The 21,081-nt window shown below is 38.7% G+C and overlaps 1 protein-coding gene across 1 annotated transcript in view; it reads right to left on the reverse strand.

Moving 5' to 3' along the window:
- Nucleotides 1-5,241: 5,241 nt before the first annotated feature.
- Nucleotides 5,242-21,081, reverse strand: part of GMCL1 (germ cell-less 1, spermatogenesis associated) — a 48,825-nt gene continuing 32,985 nt past the window's right edge. Inside the window, exons 10-14 of the mRNA XM_049784574.1 lie at nucleotides 20,689-20,758; nucleotides 15,463-15,538; nucleotides 14,483-14,628; nucleotides 10,070-10,157; nucleotides 5,242-7,477 (exon numbers count right to left, since the gene is read on the reverse strand). Coding sequence (XP_049640531.1) covers nucleotides 7,349-7,477; nucleotides 10,070-10,157; nucleotides 14,483-14,628; nucleotides 15,463-15,538; nucleotides 20,689-20,758 — 509 coding nt within the window. The 3' untranslated portion in view covers nucleotides 5,242-7,348. The remainder of the gene's footprint in view (nucleotides 7,478-10,069; nucleotides 10,158-14,482; nucleotides 14,629-15,462; nucleotides 15,539-20,688; nucleotides 20,759-21,081) is intronic.

The following is a 21,081-nucleotide window of genomic DNA, read 5'->3' on the forward strand; positions in this document are numbered from 1 at the left end:
AAGCCATTTGCCCATCACCCTGGCACAGTGCGCATCCTCCCCGCCCAATTGCCGCGCATGCGTAAAAAGGCGTCTCGGTGCAACTAGGCCACACACGGGGTCCGTAGCATCGTCGGGTACCAGGAGCAGTGGGCAAGCCAAAGCTTGGGTGGGTTTCACTGGCTTTAGAGAAGTGAACTAGAGACAAGGTTTAAAAGGCAGGTTTAAAATTGGCCACTTGAGATGAGTGCACGGGCCGTGGGCCTGGAAGTTTAGGGTTTTGGGGGTACCAGGCAGTGGAGGATGGGGATGACAGGGATTTTTCCCCCTAGTTTGTTGCAAGTTTGGTGAGAGGTATTTATTGACTTCCATTGGCTGGTTTGCATAGGAAAAGCACATTCCGAACGAATGGGAGTCGTTAGGAATCAAGGTGGATCAGTCAGCTAGATGCCAGATATCAAAATATTAAGGGGATTGGGGTTGGAGATATTGTTATCATTAGGAGAGGAGAGAGAGGGGAGAGGGAGAAAAATCATTTGTGCTCATGGCTTACTCCAGATTCTGAGGTCATTGCCAAAGCTCCAAGACCCTAGAGATCAGAGATCACTCCCACTTGTGGACCATACCTGGTGCCCATATCCAAATGAATTGAATACACTCGTTATTGGATGTATTTCACATTTCTGTGACTTGTCAGGATTAATCAGGAATAAAAAAGATGGGTCAGTTGAATAGCTGCAGTGCAATGAGAGATGCAAATAAGGAAACTGTGAAAGTACATTGATAGGAAAATAAGATATGAAGCCACCCAGCCAGTTTTGTGAAAAATGTACTTACAAGTTACCTATGTATGTATAAATAGGGCCTCAATGATGAGTAGAAATTAGAAATTAAAATGTGGTCGTTTGTGGTGGGAAATGGTAGAAGGTAGTAGCCGGGTAGGAGACTCAATGTAGGCAAGGGAGTAGATGAGGTTTTTTTTTTTTTAAAGGGGTGGGGGGGGCCTGGAGAAATCTCAGTAGGTAGTGTGATTGCCTTGCATACAACCTCTCGGGGCTCAAATCCCAGCACCCTCTATGGTCCCCCAAGCTCGCCAGGAGTGATCCTTGAGCACAGAGCCAAGAGTAAGTCTCATGTCCCAACACATACACGATTTGGACCTGCTTATCTGAGATGCCACTTTGAACCCCTCAGAGAAGAATCTAACTAGTGTTGGAGCCTAAACCCCTAAGCTCTAACTTGTCTGAAGTTGTTGAAAGTTTCCCAGACCTTGAAGCTATAATAAGCATCAAGCCTGAAGCAGCTTATTCACCCCTTTCCCCTCTCTTCTCAGATATTGCTCCCTTTTGTATTCCCATGCCAGCCAAGGCCTCCTGTTATGAAGGCTACTCTGTTTTTCAGCTCAAACGGTATCACACCAGATAAAGAGGGGAGGGCAGGAGTTAGGTCATCTGTGAGACTTGAGACACCTGTGTAAGGGATGGATGCAGGGAATGAAAATGAAAATTGAATCCATCATGTATACTGTGGAAGTTAAATCGTAATAACCAATGAAATACTTAGCTTGCTGAATAACCTGCATGTTCATTTCATACAGGGCCTTTGTTTCATGACAGTGCCCCGGGTAGCTGGAATAAACTCCTTTTTGCATTTTACATTATCAGAAGTGGTCTTTGACTCTAAGCGCTGGTTAGATTATCTGCTCGGACCCTAACACTAGAGAAATATTTGAATCTCAGGAGAGGAAATAATCAGTACAGATTTTACTTTAAGGACGAGTACATGGAATTACCTGGTACAGGAAATAAAAGGGCTTGTAAACAGTGAGAGGGAAGAAGTCTAAAAGGAATGACTACTGATAAGAAAAACTAGGTGTTATGTCAAATATGCTTTTTCGGAAATTAAGCTCCTTCTAAAGATTAATTTTAAATGTCATAAAAATGAAAAAAATTTTTTTCTCCTGACAAAGAACAACTTTTGCAATGTCACTGCAACTTTATAATTTAAGGAAATATCTAATTCCTATTAAGTCCTTTGAAGGAAATTTATTTTATTTTTTAAATAATATCTTTATTTAAACACCTTGATTACAAACATAATTGTGATTAGGTTTCAGTCATGTAAAGAACACCCCCCTTCACCAGTGCAACATTCCCACCACCAATGTCCCAAATCTCCCTCCACCTCACCCCACCTCCACCTGTACTCTAGACAGGCTTTCCACTTCCCTCATTCATTCATACGGTTATGATAGTTCTCAGTGTAGTTATGTTGATTCAGGAAATTCTAGTAGTTATTGGCATTTGAAGTGGAAAATATTGGAAAATCCTTTTGAGAAATTTGACTTGATATGGAACAACATGGCAGTGGGTAGAGATAAATGTGGACCTGAAGGTTTTTCAAAGATGGCAGAAACCTCAACACATTTAATCCTACAGGGCATTTTGATTAAACAGAAGTGGAATACCATAAACATTTGTGATCATACGACACAGAAGTCCTCTTCCCTCAAAAAAAATGAATGAGTGAATGCTAGTACTATTTCATATAAAAATCACCAGTCTCGGGGCAGGAGTGATGGCGCAAGCAGTAGTGCACGTGCTAATCTAGGATGGATGGACCACGGTTCGATCTCCTGGTGTCCCATATGGTCCCCCTAGCCAGGAGCGATTTCTGAGCACATAGTCAGGAGTAACCCCTGAGCGTCACTGGATGTGGCCAAAACACCAAAAACAAACAAACAAACAAACAAACAAACCACACCATACTTGAGGGGACAGAGGTAGCATAGCAGTAGGGTGTTTGCCTTGCAAACACACCCAGGTTTGATTCCAGGCATCCCATCTGGTCCCCTGAGCCTGCCAGGAGCAATTTCTGAGCGCAAAGCCAGGAGTAACCCCTGAGCACCGACAGGTGTGGCTCATAAACCAAAGAAAAAGGGGCCGAAGAGATAGCATGGAGGTAATGCATTTGCCTTTCATGCAGGACGGTGGTTCGAATCCCGGCATCCCATATGGTCCCCCGTGCCTGGCAGGGGCGATTTCTGAGCATAGAGCCAGGAGTAACCCCTGAGCACTGCTGGGTGTAACCCCAACCCCCCCCCAAATACCAGACTTGGAAAACTCTGGAATCTTCTTGGAGGGGGGGGGTGGGCAGCTTTCCTCCATCTTCATACTTCCAAGAAGCCCCAGCAGCCACACCCACATCCCATGCTTTGTAAACTAATCACATAAACTCCTGTAGTGACATTCCTCAAAATGGGCAATTCATTTTAGGCACAAAATGGCCACACCAAATTGGACAAAGAAGAAGCATAGAAGCTAACCAATCTCACTAAACAAAAACAACATAGAAAGCTCTAGCAAACAGGTTAGAATCCTATATGGTCCCCTGAGCAATGCCAGGAGTGATTCCTGAGAGCAATTACAAGTAATCCCTAAGCATCTCCAGGTGTGGTCCAAAACAACAGAAAAATGGAGGAACTAGAGCAATGGTACAGTCAATAAGGCATTTGTCTTTCATGCAGTCAATCCATTGTATAACGATTTTCACAAATTTTCTTTTACTGAAGTGTTTTTTGATAATGACATTAGCCTTTTAGTTCTAACAAGCAGTATAAATTACTTTGTGCCTGCCAAGGGGCACAACTTTTGGGAGAGGCTTGTGGGAAACTGGGGGACAGTGTTGGAGGGAAGGTCATGCTGGTAGTGGGATTGGTATTGAAACATCGCATGCCAGAAACAACTATGATAAACAACTATGTAAACCATGTGTTTGAATAAATTTAAAAATTCCTAGCCTGGGGCTGGAGTGATAGTGCAGTAGGTAGCGTGCTTGTCTTACATATGGTTTATCTGGACACAATTCCAGGCCCCTCATAGGACCCTGGATTTCTGGCAAGAGTAACCCTTGAATACAGAGCCAGTTGTAGGTCCCAAGTACTATGTAGTATGACCCTACTCCCATCCCCAAAGACATCCACCAATCTTTAAGAAAGTATCCTATTTCATTGTTAGATATAGACAAATTGTTGAGCCAATAATTTGTCCTCTATCAAGATGTGTTCAGACCAAGTAATTGGGGTATTTGCAGTTCTGTTTTTATGTTCCTTTATCTTGAATTTGGAAACATTTACACTTCCTGGATGGAAAAAAATTGTACTATATTTTGTTGTTCAATGAAGTCAAGTGCTTGAAATTATAAACATCATTTCAGGTGTTTAATAAGGTATCATTTTGCATCCATGGTTGTATTATCTTTTCTATTCTTTACACAAATTCATATTTAAGGGAATTTGATTGGATGGAGTAGAGTTGGTTTATGGTTCAATTTTAACATTCTATACCAATTTGGTGGTACAATTATTGAGATACTCTATTTGCATGGTATCAGTATGGTGGCCACTCATAACATGTGGTTATAGACCTGGTAAAAGAATTAAATTCAAGGGCTGCAGCAATAACACAGTGGTTAGGGAGTTTTCCTTGCATGAGGCTGATCTAAGTTCAATACCTGGCATTTTAAATGGTTGCCCAAGCACAAGAGTGAGTCCTAAATGCAGAGCCAGGAGTAAATCCTGAGTACTGCAAAGTGTGGCCCCCCAAAACTGTGAAAAGGTAATTAAATTCAATTTAAAAATTAACTCAATTTTTTGCCCTATTTTAGTTATTTTTTGCAGGGGCATACCCAGCAGTGTTCAACAGTGACCCCTGATACATGTTGCTTTGACAATTATATGTGATGTCAGATTTGAACCAGGGTTGACAGGATGCAATACAAGCACTTTAACTCATTTTCAATTTGGTATTGAAAATAATTCATACAGGATATAACCCTATTGAAGGATATGAAATGTGATCAAATGTTGAGTGTTAAACACAGGGCTTTTTTTGTTTTTGGTGGTGGTCGTGGTCGTGGTAGGGTTTGAGCCATACCCCAGTGGTGATTAGTGTTTATTCTTGGCTTTGTACTTAGAAATTACTCCAGGTGGAGGACTTGGGGGATCATATGGGATTCTGTACTATCTCTCTCTGGTCCTGCTTGTGTATTTTAAGGTGAAGATACAAATATATATATACATATACATATAAATATATATCCATATAAACATATATCCCTCTTTAATCACAGCATGATAAAATACAAAGGGCCTCTATTGACAGCCAACCAAAAAATAACTGAATATTAAAAGCTTAAAAAAAGTACTTGGCAACTGTAAGGCAAATGCTGACAAAAATGTTCATAAAAACAGTTTATAGATAGTCCAGGTGAAACCTTTTAATCCTTTATTGAAATCATTTCTATTGAAAAGAACAAAACTTAAAGTATTTGGTTAGAAAAAAAGCAGATCTTCACTACTAATTGAAGAATTACCAATTTGTCAAGAACATGGAAGACATATTATTTGTAGATAACATGCAATTTGGTCAAGAAAGAATCAATAAATAGGAACCATATGTAATTCCAATTTGGTTCATTTATATAAAGTAAAATGAAATATCTTTTTACTCACAAATATATTCAAACCTTAATAATTACTCCCAATGTTTGTAAAAATTGAAGAAATTCATCATTTCTAATTACATATGCCTCTGTGTATATATATATATATATATACATACATATACATATACCTAACTACAGTTTTCCACATATAAAGGGTAAAGAACCTTTGATACTATAAGTATCTGTTTAAAGTCTTACAATCAGGGATCTGGAGCAATAATGCACTTGCCTTATTCAATTTCTGACATCACATACAGTCCTCCAAGTCCCAAGAATGATCCCTGAGGGTAGAGCCAGAAGTAAGCCCTGAGCATGGTTGGGTGTGGCCCTCCATATAAACAAATAAAAAAGGAGACAATTACAGCCAATTATAAAAAGAAATGAAATCTCTTGATACAGTTAAATTATTATATTCAGAACATCGAAACTATAGTTTAGGGACTAGAAGAGGGAGATGCAACTAAAAGTTTGCCCAGAGGATAAATTTTGAAAGGACAACTGATGACCTTCTGGACATATTCCAGAGAAGAAAAAGCACTAATAAATTCCAAGAGTTAAATGTCACTAGAAAAAAGTAACTAGATAGAAAAAAATCTGCTATCAACTGAGATTCTTTTTCACTTTATATAAGAATTTATTATTTTCCAAATGGGTATTTGTACAGACACACAAAAATGATTCCCATCTTTAAAAAACATACTAAAAAATGTACATTAACCACACAGAACTTACTATGACTGAAAATAATGATGAGCACTACTATTTTCATAGTAGCAATAAACATAAGCAGTCAACATATATAAATCATGACAAACGTACACCTCAATTTTGAAAAAAATAAGTTCTATTTTTACCGTAATGCTTATTGTCAGCTTTTAAATGAGCTCCTTCAACCTTATTTACATTGACTATGAAATTTTTATTATGTGTAACTCAAAGGCACTCAATTCAGAGGTTATAAAGTCCTGAGTTTAAGTAGGGGTTAAGATTGCTAATTAAAATCTGAACATAAATAATTCTAAAGATCCTAGAATATGAAAGTTTTTAAAGTATAATATTTGGTACAAAAATAAACCAATATAAGGAAGTTTCACAGAATGTCAAAGAAAAGATCAAGTAAGGCAAAGGAATATCCTCAGAATTAAACCTTTTTTCTCCCACATTCAAGTTCACTTGAAATTCTGAAGCCGATTTTTTTTTGTTGTTAAATTCTTTAGAAAGTTAAACTAAAATCAAAATTAAAAAGAAAAATTGAATTAAAGTTTCTCATCGAATTCTCCAAAACAATGTAGAAATTAGCAACTTTTTAAAGTAAAACTATTATTTTTAAATATTAGAATAGAGGATATTAGATAGTAGAATAGAGGAAGAATCAAAGAAAAGCTAAAAAAAAGTTAAAGGATAGTTTTTAACTGCACCAACTGAAAGAAGATTTATAATTGGTCACTTGAATTATTCCTTCAGCTTCTTACAGCTAAAACAAATTCACAGATATGTATCTGAGGTTTACTAATACTAGGTAGAATGATCGAAGTTTGAGCTAAAAAGTAAATCTATATTTGGTTCCATAGAAATAAGAAATTTATCTACGGCAATTTTTCTACTGACACTAAATTAAAAAACACAAGTTGACATCGTTATAAAGAAAAATGATTTCACCAATATTTTCTTGGCTTTAAAATGTTTTTTTTCCATATATGCATAGAAATATAATGAGAATAACAATAGTCTCTGTATTATCTGTAGAGTTCATAAGGCCTTTGTCATCGTTAGTCACCTTGAATGTGAACATCAGTAGGGTCATTAAATGGAAGCTGCAACCAAAATCATTTCAAAGTGCTACTATTTCCCATGGATGAGAACCTCAATTTTCTGGATTTTCAGGATGTTGGTTATTTTCAGTTCTTTTCTCTGGTGATATATATAAGAAGTTACAGCAGATATATAAAGGGAAGATCAGAAGCCTGCTGTCCACGTTCATCACTACTTGTTCCTATAAAAGAAAGGTACAGCTTTAATAATAAGCAGAGAGTAGTCCTAAACACATCACAGGAAATCCAGACTACTGAATATACACTGAATAGGAGACAGTATGGTGGCACTTGAGTTCTGAGTGACCACTCAAATCTTAAAACTACCAATGACCAGGGCCCGGAGAGATAGCACAGCGGTGTTTGCCTTGCAAGCAGCCGATCCAAGACCAAAGGTGGTTGGTTCGAATCCCGGTGTCCCATATGGTCCCCCGTGCCTGCCAGGAGCTATTTCTGAGCAGACAGCCAGGAGTAACCCCTGAGCACCGCTGGGTGTGGCCCAAAAACCAAAAAAAAAAAAAAAAAAAAAAAAAACTACCAATGACCAGCAAGTGAGACCCTGAACAATTTACTGATCTTGTTGACTACAGCTTCCCCACTGTGGAATGGGAGACAGTAAGAGTATTCCATCTCACTGTATTTCACTGAGAATTAAACAAGACATGAAAATAAAGGGCTCAAGAAGCTAGCCATATATGAAGTATACAGCAATAATGTAGTTTTTGATTATAGAAAAAGTTTTACTCAAGTTTTCTACTTTTGTTTTTGGGCCACATCTGTTGATGCTCAGGGGTTACTCCTGGCTATGAGCTCAGAAATCACTCCTGGCTTGGGGGGACCATATGGGACGCTGGGAAAACGAACCACGTTCGTCCTTGGCTCGTGCTTGCAAGGCAGTCACCTTACCTCTAGCACCACCACTCCAGCCCCAAGTTTTCTACTTATTTTTGCAACAATTTAGTACTGAAATATAAAGGCTTCTCAATTGGCTTCAATTTCTCAGCTTTTGTGTTGGGGAAATATCAAGTCCCCTAAATGTATCCAACAATTATCCAAATGTACAAAACAGGCTAAGAATTTGGATAAAGGTAGAAATTTGAATTTGGTGGGGGTTTTTTTGTTTGTTTGCTTGTTTTTGTGGTTTTTGGGTCACACCCGGCGGTGCTCAGGGGTTATTCCTGGCTCCGTGCTCAGAAATTGCTCCTGGCAGGCAAGGGGGACCATATGGGACGCTGGGATTCATACCGATGACCTTCTGCATGAAAGGCAAACACCTTACCTCAATAGTATCTCTCCGGCCCCAAATTTGGTGTTTTGTATTGGGGGGGAAAAGTCGTTAGTGAGCAAGATGGTGACCAGAAGGCTGATGGTGCTCAGGTTAACAGAGAGAAATGATCTCAAAGCATGTTTGGTCTTTAGATAATAATGCAACTGTCACCTAGTCTAAAGTTTTTAGTCAAGGCACATTTACTAAGCTTGTTGAGAACATAGCTTTGATAGTGTATGTGTGTGTTTGTGTATCTGATGATAAAACCAAAATTGAGTATTATAATAAAACAGACTCAGAGGAAGATTACTACTGTTTTTTGAAAATACTTAAAGTTGGCAAGGTCTATTAGTTGAACTAATTCTTGATTATTAAATTGTATTAACTCCCACTCCCAAAGTATACAGATACAACTCTAATTCATTATTATTTTTTTAAGATTTTGGGTCACACTCAATTGTGTTCAGGACTTACTCTTGGCGCTGAGCTCAGGAATGACTCATGGCAGATTGGGTGAGCATATGTGAGTCAGCCACATGCAAAAGTAAGTGCCCTCCTGCTATACTATAGCTCCGGCTCTTCATCAAACTTTTAAACTCTATAGGGCAATTTACATCTTATTTACATGAAAGAACCAAGTTTCATTTCCCTTTTCCCACAAATGACTTGAAAGCTAAAAATCCCACACACATCAGAGCAGTGGCATGACCCAAGGTTTCAACCCTACTTTTTTGGGCCATACCCCACAATGTTCATGACTTATTCCTGACTCTGCATTCAGACATACACTTCAGGAGGGGCTTGAAGGTTCATATATATGATGCCAGAAGGGTCATATGGGATTCCAGGGATCAAACCCAGGTCAGCCACATGCAAGGCAAGCACTCCATCAGCTGAAATATCTCTATGGTTCATCAACCCTACTTTCAACTATTATTCTCCTAACTTATTCCCCTAAGTCACTGCTGCCTCTTCAAGGCTCATGTCACTTATCCTGTACTATACCTTTTTAATTCCTCAAAGTCTATCATATAGCATTTTAAGATCCATAAAAATCAACTGCCTACTGGAATTTTTTATTAATAAAAATTAATATTTTATTAAAATAACAACAACAACAAAAATAACAACAAAAGGTGGGCCAGAGCAATAATACAACTACAGTAGGTAATGAGTTTGCTTTCAATGCTGCTGACCTAGGTTCTTTCCTTAGTACTACATATGGTCCTGCCAGAAATGATTCCTGAATGCAGAACCAGGAGTAAACTCAAAGCATCATTGAATGGGTATGTTCCCTCCACCGCCCTAGAAAAACAACTCAAACCCAAATCTGCAATGGGTTACTCTCCTTTCTAAGTCATCTTACATTTCCATTCTAGTAAAACAGTTTCATCTTTACTTTGTGAATCTTTCAAACCAATCTATAAATCAAACACTGGTACTAATTCCATTAAAGAGTATTCAAGATTATTCAAATTACATACATGAAACAGAAAAATAAACATACCTGATCCTTTTCAAGTGTAAGTATTTGATAGCCAGTTGTTCTACTACATATTAGTTTTCCACAACTATCAAAAGAGGCCAACCGTAATCTAAAAGTAAGAAGATAATAAACATTTATTTTGTTTGCTTTTGGGCCACACCCAGTGGCACTCATAAGTTACTGCTGGCTCTGTGCTCAGAAATCATTCCTGGCAGGCTTGGGGAACCATATGGGATCCAGGGGATCAAACCTGGGTCCATTCTGGGTTGGCTGTGTGCAAGGCAAACACCCTAACTCTGTGCTATCACTTGAGCCCCCTTATTTATTTTTGGATAAACATTTTTTAAACCACAAAATAAGTAACTCCTCTTATTTCAATGCCTTTTTTCTTCAATATTGTTTTTTAGTCTCCTTACACAACATAAAGCAATTCCCTTCAGATTTATAAATCAAGGTATATATACTTAAGTTTAAAAAAGTTTATAGGGGTTGGAGCGATAGCACAGCAGTAGAGTGTTTGCCTTGCACGCGGCAGATCCAGGATGGACCTGGTTTGATCTCCAGCACCTCATATGGTCCCCGAGCCAGGAGGGATTTCTGAGCGCATAGCCAAGAATAAACCCTGAGCATCACTGGGTTTGGCCCAATAAACAAACAAAAAGTTCATAAATAAGACTTATTAGAAAATATACATCAAATTTACCATTTTAATAATTTAAAAATATGTAACTATGGAAATTAGATAATTTCCCGTATCAACACCATCCACCTCCAAATCTTCCTTTTCTTCAACTACGTTCTATATTAACTAAACCCCTATTTGCCCTGACCCCTGTCCCTGACAACCACCACTTACTTTTTTCTTGAGGAACCTCAAATTAGGATTTAGTATGTCCTTCATGGTTTATGTCACTTAAAATAGTATCTTCAAGGGGCAACGCTCATGTTACAGTATGTATCAAGATTTCTTTTAAGATTGAGTAATATCCTATTGTAGGTATATACCATATTTTACCATGTTTGTTTTGAGTTTGGTATGTGGGTCAGACATGGCAGTACTCAGGGATCACTGCTGGCAGAATTTGGGGGACAAATGGGTACTGGAGGTCAGGCAAGAATAGCAGTTCTTCTCACCAGTTTCACAATTCATCTATTGATAGACACTTGAGGAAATTCCACTTTTTGCCTATTGTGAATAATGCAGATGTGAAAATGAATGTATACATATCTTTTTGAATTCCTGCTTACAACTCTTCTAAATATTTTCCTGCTTTCAATATTTTTTTTTGGGTGACTACCCAGAAGAATGATTAGATCCTATGGTAATTCTATGTTTAAATTTGTTCCTTAATTGTAGCTTACCACTATTTGCATCTTTGGCTTTATCCAATGCATCTGTAACTTTTTCCTTAAACAGAATTATTCCTGCTTTTGCTCTTCTGGCAATGTTTCCATTTTATTTCACCATGATTTGGCAAGAGGATATACAAATTTTCTCTATAGGTCTGGTCATCTAAATCTCCTAAAAAGTTCAATTAGTATCCAATCTTTTCTTCTAGAGATTTCATCTCAGTATTTTCTGCTAACTTATGTTTTTCTTCTTGCTCAGAATTTGGCTTCTGTTGGCTTCTACTTTATTTTTCTTTCTCTGCATTTTTTTTGGGGGGCACAAAATCATCTTCCTTGAAAAGTATTAGTAGGTCTGTATCTTTGTACTTCTGAAGGCCAGGCATCTCAACAAACTTCTCGGCAGATTCAATGGTATCAAACACAGTGAATACTGATCCCATTAATGCTTTGTGCAATGTTCTTCTCATTTGAATATTTAGTACTTGGCCTTTTTTTTTAAGTTAAAGTTATTTTATTTTTTTTGTTTGTTTGTTTTTTGGGTCACATCCGGCAGTACTTAGGGATTACTCCTGGCTCTACACTCAGTAATCGCTACTGGCAGACTCGGGGGATGACATGGGATGCTGAGATTTGAACCACCGTCCTTCTGCATGCAAGGCAAATGTCCTACCTCCATGCTATCTCTCCGGCCCCCGCCTTTATTTTCTAACCATGTTTTTATGTCTTCATGGGTTGCATCAGTTGAAAAATCTTTAATGTAAACAGGCCTGTGTTTTACATCTATTCATCAGTTACTTCAGGAAAGGGTTTGTTTGGAGATCTTCAGATTTTAGTTTTGTCTTCACTTACATCGATGAGTTCTTAGATTTGATCAATGCTTTAATTATTACATTAAAATCTGTTGTTAAATGATTTAACTGGTTGAATTTTATTATCTCCAAAGTCACTCAGCCTTTGTCTAATTTGATTTGTTCCTTTAAATATTTGTACCAAATCAAACTGAAGTCACCAAAATCCAAAATAGTCAATCTGATAAAAGATTTTGGCTTCCAGGTCAGCAATTTTTTCATTATCAGCATTTTCAACCATTACAGCTATCTTCAGGGTCCCAGTTCCATGGGAAAGTCAAGTGACAGCCTCTATATCGTGTTAACTCCTTATCAGATTCATAGCTACAGATGTTTGCTCATATTCCATGGTGTATCTTTTCAATCTATTGAAAAAGTATCTTTTGATAAAAGACTTAATTTTTGGTTAAACATAATCTATTAGTTTTCTTTTGCCGCGTATACTTTGATGTCACATTGGAGAAATCAGAGTCAAATCCATTTCATATTGGGGTTTTTTGTTTTGTTTTTTGGGTCACACCCAGCAGTGCTCAGGGGTTACTCCTGGCTCTACGCTCAGAAATTGCTCCTGGCGGGCTCAGGGACCATATAGGATGCCGGGATTCGAATCGAACCACATCCTTCTGCATGCAAGGCAAACGCCCTACTTTCATGCTATCTCTCCGGCCCCTGTCAAAAGTGTTTTTATTATTTGTTTTTCTGGGGAAAGGATTGGGAAGGGCCCACCCCCAGCAGTTCTCAAGAATTACTTCTAGGGGCCAAAGAGATAGCACAACAGTAGGGCATTTGCCTTGCATTCATTCAGCTGACCTAGGACTGATGGTGGTTCAACTCCCGGCATCCCATATTGTCCCCCTAAGCCTGCCAGGAGCGATTTCTGAGTGCAGAGCCAGGAGAAATCCGAATGCTGCCAGGTGTGACCCAAAAACCAAAAAATAAAGAGTTACTTCTGGCCATCCTTGGCGGAACCATATATGGTACCGGGGAATCAAAATGAGGCTGGTCACATGCAAGGCACTGACTTAATGTCTGCAGTTTTTCTCAAAATGGTAAAAAAAAAAAAAAAGATTTTTTTTCCCTTTGGTAAAAAAGTTTTTACCCTCTGTTTTATTCCAAGATTATTTCATAATTTTGGCTTTATTCTTGGGTTTTGGTAAACTGAGTTTAATTTTTATATATGGTTATTTGTATAAATTTTAATAGAAATCTTTCTAACTTATTGGGGTGTTAAGGTCATATTCAGCAGTACTCATAGTTTATTTTCTGCTTTTGTTTTGGGGCCAGGCCTGAATGTGCTCAGGGGTTGCTCCTAGCTTAGCAAGTTCAGGGGACCATATAGGATGCCAGGGATTGAATCTGGACTGACTGCTTGAAAGCCAAACTCTTTACCTACTGTATTATTGCTACCTCAGGGTTTACTCTCAGCTCTGTACTGGAATCTGTCCTGGTGGATCTTGGAGAACCATTTCCAGAACTAGGGATCAAACTGGAGTCAGCCACATGCTGGGCAAACACCCTGAACTTTTTCTCCACCCTATAAATTTACTTTTAAACAATCTGTTCATTTTAAACTGTTTTTTCTTTTGTTTTGTTTTGTTTTGTTTTGGTTTTGGTTTTTTGGTTTTTTGGGCCAGACCTGGAGGCGCTCAGGGGTTACTCCTGGCTATCTGCTCAGAAATAGCTCCTGGCAGGCACGGGGGACCATATGGGACTCCAGGATTCGAACCACCCACCTTAGGTCCTGAGTCGGCTGCTTGCAAGGCAAACACCACTGTGCTATCTCTCCAGCCCCTTAAACTATTTTTCAATTTGTTAAAATTATCTCCAGAAAAAAAGACTATCAGCTTAACGACCAGTCACAATTGAAATATCAAATCCTATAGGAAGTTAAGGATAACACTAAACTTTTTCCTGGAAAATGTATCTTGCTTTAGATAGACCTTAGACATTTTATTTACTCGACACAACAATAAAGACAACTGCTTCAAGAGCGGTATCAATTCTATACCATTACCAGTCCAAGTAGTTTTCTAATATTTAATTTTTTAAATTTCTAAATGTCTAATATACTAGTTCTTATGATTTTGATTTTTAATACATTACATGAATAGAGCCTTATTAGTTCTGTTTACTTTCATATAAATCATATCTGACCGAAGCACTACCATTGCTAGAATAAATGATCAAGGTTTCATTTCATTTACTTTTCTTCTGCAGTGGGGAAATCCCCTCCTACCTAAATGCTATGCTCCTTCGAGGTTGTAAACTGACAGATCCACTACAAGGCTGATTCAGTGTGTTGCGTTTGAAAATGATGTACCGATTGGTGTAAGTGACAAGCAGGTCAAAGCCGAAGTTAAAACCTGTCCACCGCCAACAGTACTGAGAAATACAAAAAAGAGACTTATTTCAGTTTATCATATTAGTATATCAAAAAATAAAAGTCCCAAATATCTTTCCTTACTGCAAATATTTTTTCTTTAATGGGTGCCAATTTTCTGCAAGTGCCTTTCACTTAAGGCTTATCATACAAAATAAATGTATGAATATATATGAATTTATATGATATAAATGTATGAATACTCATCTATCTTACAAAATAATAAATACCAAAGCCAGATTATATCAGGTCCCAATTGCTTCTTGATCAGCTACCTTTTCTCTCCAACTACATAAGTAACATGACTTTTCTCTGCAACTTTAGGTATAAATTTTAGGGAACAAGGAGTCTAGATATAGGCACTAAGAACCCATTCATTATCTACTCATGCTTAACAATATTCTACCTTAACTAACCAACTTATGAACAGCTGAGTTATTTTCAATACCATCACAAGGGCTATGTAATTTGTTTATTATAGCATCTAACAGTCAATGAGAGACAGATCATGATATATGGTAAGGTGGTATGGTATAGTAAAATAAAGTGGGATTCAAGTTTGGATAATGCCCTGATTATAACATTAGTTCAATATTTGTCACAGTCATGGCCTAGAATTGGCATTTCTGACGTAAGACAAAGAGAAGAGTGAGTACAAAGCTATGGAGGTATAAACAACACAAGCAGGTAATGGGATCCTTCTCCAAGGAGAATATAGTCCAGAAATTATATGAAGGAAAGCTTTTCTGAGGCATCATATTTGCTGCTGTATATTGCCCTAATAGAACAACAACTTGTTTGAAAATATTGAGTCACAACCCACAGCCTGTACTTACTTCACCATCTTTGGCAAGCTTTCTACCACACCGCATGCTGTTTCCCTCTAGTTCTTCTTTATTGATTTCTTGAGGCCTAGAAAGAAAAATAAGAAATGAAATTTCACATAAAATAGGCAGTTAGTAGTAAAAAAAAACTGAGTTAAGCAGAAACAAAACCAACTGTTATTAGAGTTAAAAATGAAATTTTGAGATAGCATGGAGGTAGAGCATTTGCCTTGCATGCAGGATGGTGGTTCGAATCCTGATATCCCATATGGTTCCCCTGAACCTGCCAGGAGCGATTTCTGAGTGTAGAACCAGGAGTAACCCCTGAGCGCTGCTGAGTGTGACCCCCCCCCAAAAAAAAGAAATTTTGTGATAAAGATCCCCAGCACTCTGTGATCTCTGAGCACCAAGCAAGAAGTAGTCTTTGCACACTACTGGGTGTGGCCCCCAAACTAAAGATGTATGTGCTAATTCATTCCAGTCCATTGCCTCTGCTAAATAAAAGTGATTCTTGTGTGCATGATGATAGTTTTTTTTTTTTTTTACTGAAATTTATTTAGCAAGAGGTGAGGGAAGTAAAAAGAGAAGTGCATGTTTGAGAGCGAATACAGGTTTCTCCAGTGTGGAAATAAGCAAGTGAAGAAACAGATACAAGAAAGATCCATGTTCAAGAGAGAACATGGGTTTGAAGAGCAAACCTAAAGAGATATGATTTAAAATTATTCAAGTTTCACTTATTGGCCTGACTTTTAGACTACTTTTACTATGATTCAGCCAAACCTGAAGGGAGAGGAAGAAATCTGAAAAATTTTGCCCACACACAAAAAAAATTTTTTTAAATAAATTAAGGGATAGGGCCAGAGAGATAGCACAATGGGTAGTGTGCTTGCCTAGTGTACTGGGTTTGATGCCTGAGTACAGTGTCAGGAGTAAGCCCTACTCACTGCTGGGAGTGCCCCCCCCAAAAAAAAAACAAAATACAAACACATACTAAATAAATTAAGATCTGTTAGTTGATATGTTGCTATTGTAACAAGGAATTGGTAAATTGTATCAAAGAATACCATTTGATATTCCTATTTCACATGCAAGCCATTTATTTTTATAGTATAATCATACTAATTCAATTGTGTAGTTGAAAACATATAACTTATTTTATAGACTCTTATTTACTTTGTATCCTACTTTAGAAACCTAAGTTAAGAGAAAAATTTACTTCAACTGGTAATTGCAAATGCCTCCATCCTTTTTTTTGGGGGGGTGGGCGGCACACCTGGTGATGCTCAGGGGCTACTACTGGCTTTGCACACAAGAATTACTCCTAGCAGTGCTCAGGTATATGGGATGCTGGGGATTGACCCCAGGCCAGCACCCTATCCATTGTACTACTGCTCTAGCCCCATATACAGTATTTTTTAAGTATTGAGATACTAAGCATATCAATGTTATCATATAATAAAGACACTAAAACAATAATATATAGTTTTTTTTGTTTGTTTTTGTTTTGGGGTCACACCTGGCGGTGCTCAGGGGTTACTCCTGGCAGGCATGGGGGACCATATGGGACACTGGGATTCGAACCAACCACCTTTGGTCCTGGATCGGCTGCTTGCAAGGCAAACACCGCTGTGCTATCTCTCCAGGCCCCAATAATATACAGTTTTTAAGAAAGCGTAAACAGGGACCAGAGAGATAGCACAGCGGTGTTTGCCTTGCAAACACCTGTTTATGTTTATGCTTTCTTAAAAACTGTATATTATTGGGGCTCAGAGAGATAGCACAGCAGCGTTTGCCTTGCAAGCAGCCTATCCAGGACCTAAGGTGGTTGGTTCGAATCCCAGGAGTCCCATATGGTCCCCAGTGCCTACCAGGAGCTATTTCTGAGCAGATAACCAGGAGTAATCCCTGAGCACTGCCGGGTGTGACCCAAAAACAAAAAGCAAACAAACAAACGAAAAAAAGAAAGTATAAACAGAATAAAACATGTCCTCAATATTCAAGAGTTCAGTTTATTTATAAAACAAGTAATATTAATAAAATGTATAAATAAAAATAGGAACACAGATGATAATGGCACAGATTTTCTCTTCAGGACAAATGGAGGATCATCACAGGGTTAGTATTATTTGAATCTAAGTGGGAACATATTGAAGTGGAGGTTAGGGAGTGAATGAAAGTTCGGGGGACCATATGGGATGCTGAGTATCGAACCCGGGTCAGCTGCACGCAAGGTAAATGTCCTACCTGCTGTGCTATTTCTCCAGACTCCCACTTGGACATTTTTGATATCATAATTGGATGTCATACAATCTATGTAGACAGATGACAACCACTTGAAGCATGTTTGCTGATTTTGTGGCTGCAACACAGCGTGCAGACTATTCCCAAACCCTGATCTAAAGTGATCTTAGCATACTTAAGGCTCAAAGTTTGGTCCCTGAAGCAGTTGGAGTGGTCCCAGGCTTTCTAATATAAATAGGTTCTGTTGTTTGCTCATTTTTGTGCCAGACCTGGCAACAATACTCAAGGATCACTCTTAGTGGTACTGGGGAGAGAACCAGTGTGCAAGGCAAGCACCTACCTGCTGTACTATTGCTCCAGCCCTAAGCAGTTTTTCCCCCATTTTTTGTAGAGGTGCAAGAAAACCCAGATCTCATAGATGCAAGGCATGGACTTGACTGCAGTGCCACATCCTAGGCCCTAGAGTCTAGGCATTTGTTATTAGACAATTTTTATCATAAAAATTTTCAAACTAAAGTGTAAGAAATTAGGAGTCAGGAATGTGGTTCAGTAGTAAAGTGCATGTTTCACAGGCAGGAGACCTAGATCCCTGCTACTGCAAACAGAAAAAGAAAGTAATAAAAAACTAAACTGTTCTCGTCTAGCTTCAATAACTTAGCTTAAAATCTACTTTCCACACATCCCTCCTGAATGACTATTTTGAAGCAAATTCTCCTCTATATAGTTTATCTTCCCATACAATTTTTTAGGGCCATACCCTGATGGACGTAGAATAAAACCTGCCCGATTTTATTATTGGCAACAAAATGGGGAAGTGAAATAATTGCCTCAGTTGGTGTTAACATAGAATTGCTTCCAGACTAACCCTAACAGATGCCAAGTGAAAGCGTTGTGTACACATTACTATATGTCATGACTGAAAAATGCAACACATTTGGCACTTTCCAGAAACCAAACAGGTAATTTACTTTCTTTTAAAAATCAAGTGCCAAACATATTTTCTTAGGTGTGCTGTAACTCCATGATGGTAATTTCATTTTAGACTCAATGATCTCTAAAGAAACCTACTAATCAGAATTTGATAATGCTACAATATAAAAGTCAGCTTTAATGACACAAGGCATTCTTTATAAAAGCAGTATTTCAGATAATATTTAAATAAAAAGGTGAGAGGTGAATGAAAGCACACCAGCAGAGTGTTTGCCTTGCACTTGGCCACCCAGGACAAACTTGGGTTTGATTCCCAGCATCCCATATGGTCCCCCAAATCTGCTAGGAGCAATTTCTGAGTGCAGAGCCAGGAATAACCTGAGCATAGCTGGGTATGCCCCCAAAACAAACAAAATAAACAAAAGGGACAAAGAAACACAGCAGAGTAACAGTAGTTTCCTTTGGACAAAGGATTTGCCTTGCATGTGGCTGATCCTAGTTTGATCCTGGACACTGCATATGATCCCATGTCCTTGTCAGGAGTGATCCTTGAGCATAGAACCAAGAGTAAACTTTGAGAACTGCCAGGCAGTACCCCCAAAAACAAAACAAATACATACAAAAATAATATACATATTGTGTATGTACAGATATGTATACATAGGTAGTCATAACTAAGTGATAAAAAGTGAAACTACCCACTTTACCAATATAGCAGTAAATAACAATTCAAACATTGCTATATAATAGGTTGACCAGAAAAAAAATTATAAAACTGGTAACATAATAGAGATGTAAGATATTGTAGGAGTATTAACAGTGGTAGGGCATTTGCCTTACAAGCAGCCGACCCAGGACGAACCTGGGTTCAATTCCTGGCATTCCACATGGTCCCCTGAGCCTGCTAGAAGTGATTTCTGAGAACAGAGGCAGGAGTAACCCCTGAGCACTGCTAGGTGTGGCCCAAAAACCAAAAAAAAAAAAAAAAAAAAAAAAACCCAAAAACCTCAGATATAGTAAACTCAATCTTTTTTCTATTTCAATAGCTATTTGCACACATGTGTGTGTGTGTGTGTGTGTGTGTGTGTGTGTGTACACTGTTTTTTCACTATCATAAATACACTAAAATCGTTTATGGCAGGTTCTGAAGGAACAGCTCGGGAGCTCTGAATATCTCCCTTCCAGATTTTTTGAGTTTCATTCTGAGAACTGTCACAGGTGCCAAACAAGATCCTGGCAGCTCTATTCCATGTCTGCAGCTCCTCTAGTAACTGCTGGCTGCACATGAAGGCAAGTGTGTGCTAAGTACTACAATGAAGTGGCGTGAACCCTGGTGAGCAGAGTCAAAAACCACAAGCAAATACATGGCCAGGATGTGGAACTACAGACACACACACACACACACACACACACACACACACACACACACACAGTAATAACTCTCAGAACACAATCAAAACGTGCACAAGCACCACAAAAAGCACCACTAAAGAGTACAGCCCCTTATGAGGACGTGTGCAAGCAGTGCAGCCTCAGTGAGCCCTGTGGCTGTGCAAATGAGCCAGAGAACTAAATGTGCAAGCACCACCACAAGTCATGTGTGAAACCCCAGGTCACTGAGACAACAAATAAGGAAAAGGGGTAAATAAAAATACAAACAAATAATTCACCATATAATCTGGAGAGAGGAGGGAGAGTCAGGAGTTGGTAGTGCCGGGTAAGGGGGGGGGGGGGGAGTTCAATGTTTGGGGATTATCCTGGTGGCGTACAGGAGGCCAATGTGCTATCTGGGATCAAACCTGGGTCTTTGGCATGCAAAGCCAAAGTTTAATCCACTGAGCCATGGTTTAATCCACTGAGTAATCTCTCTTTTGTTTTTGATTTTGGGCCACACCCGGCAACAGGAAGCTCAGGGGTTATTCCTGGCTATGCACTCAGGAAATCACTCCTGAACTGTGGTCTGTCCTAGGCTAGTGTGGGTAAGGCAAATGCCTTACCACTTGCGCCACTGCTCCAGCCCCTATAGTAGAACTTTTAATAAATAACGGTATGATATGATATACTTACCCCACCTCACTGTCTTGTTCTGCCCGGAGCATAGCAAGCCACTGCTGTTTATACACAGAAGACAGCCATTCTAAAAGCAAAAACAGAAAAAAGAGAAGAAATATGGAAGAACTGGGGCCAGAGTGATAGCACAGCAGTAGGGCGTTAGCCTTGCACATGACCGACTCAGAACAGACCAAGGTTCAATTCTCAGCATCCTATATTTCTCCAAGCCTGCCAGGAGTGACTTCTGAGCACAGAGCCAGGAGTAACCCGAGTGCTGCCAGGAGTGGCCCAAAACAAACAAAAAAGAAATATGGAAGAATAAAAAAAAAAAAGATTTCCATGTGACATAGACAGATCATAAAAATACTGCTAAACAAACAAGCAAAAAAAGATACTGCTAAACACAAA

Source organism: Suncus etruscus, chromosome 12 (assembly GCF_024139225.1).
Source record: "Suncus etruscus isolate mSunEtr1 chromosome 12, mSunEtr1.pri.cur, whole genome shotgun sequence".
NCBI classification, from domain to species: domain Eukaryota; kingdom Metazoa; phylum Chordata; class Mammalia; order Eulipotyphla; family Soricidae; genus Suncus; species Suncus etruscus.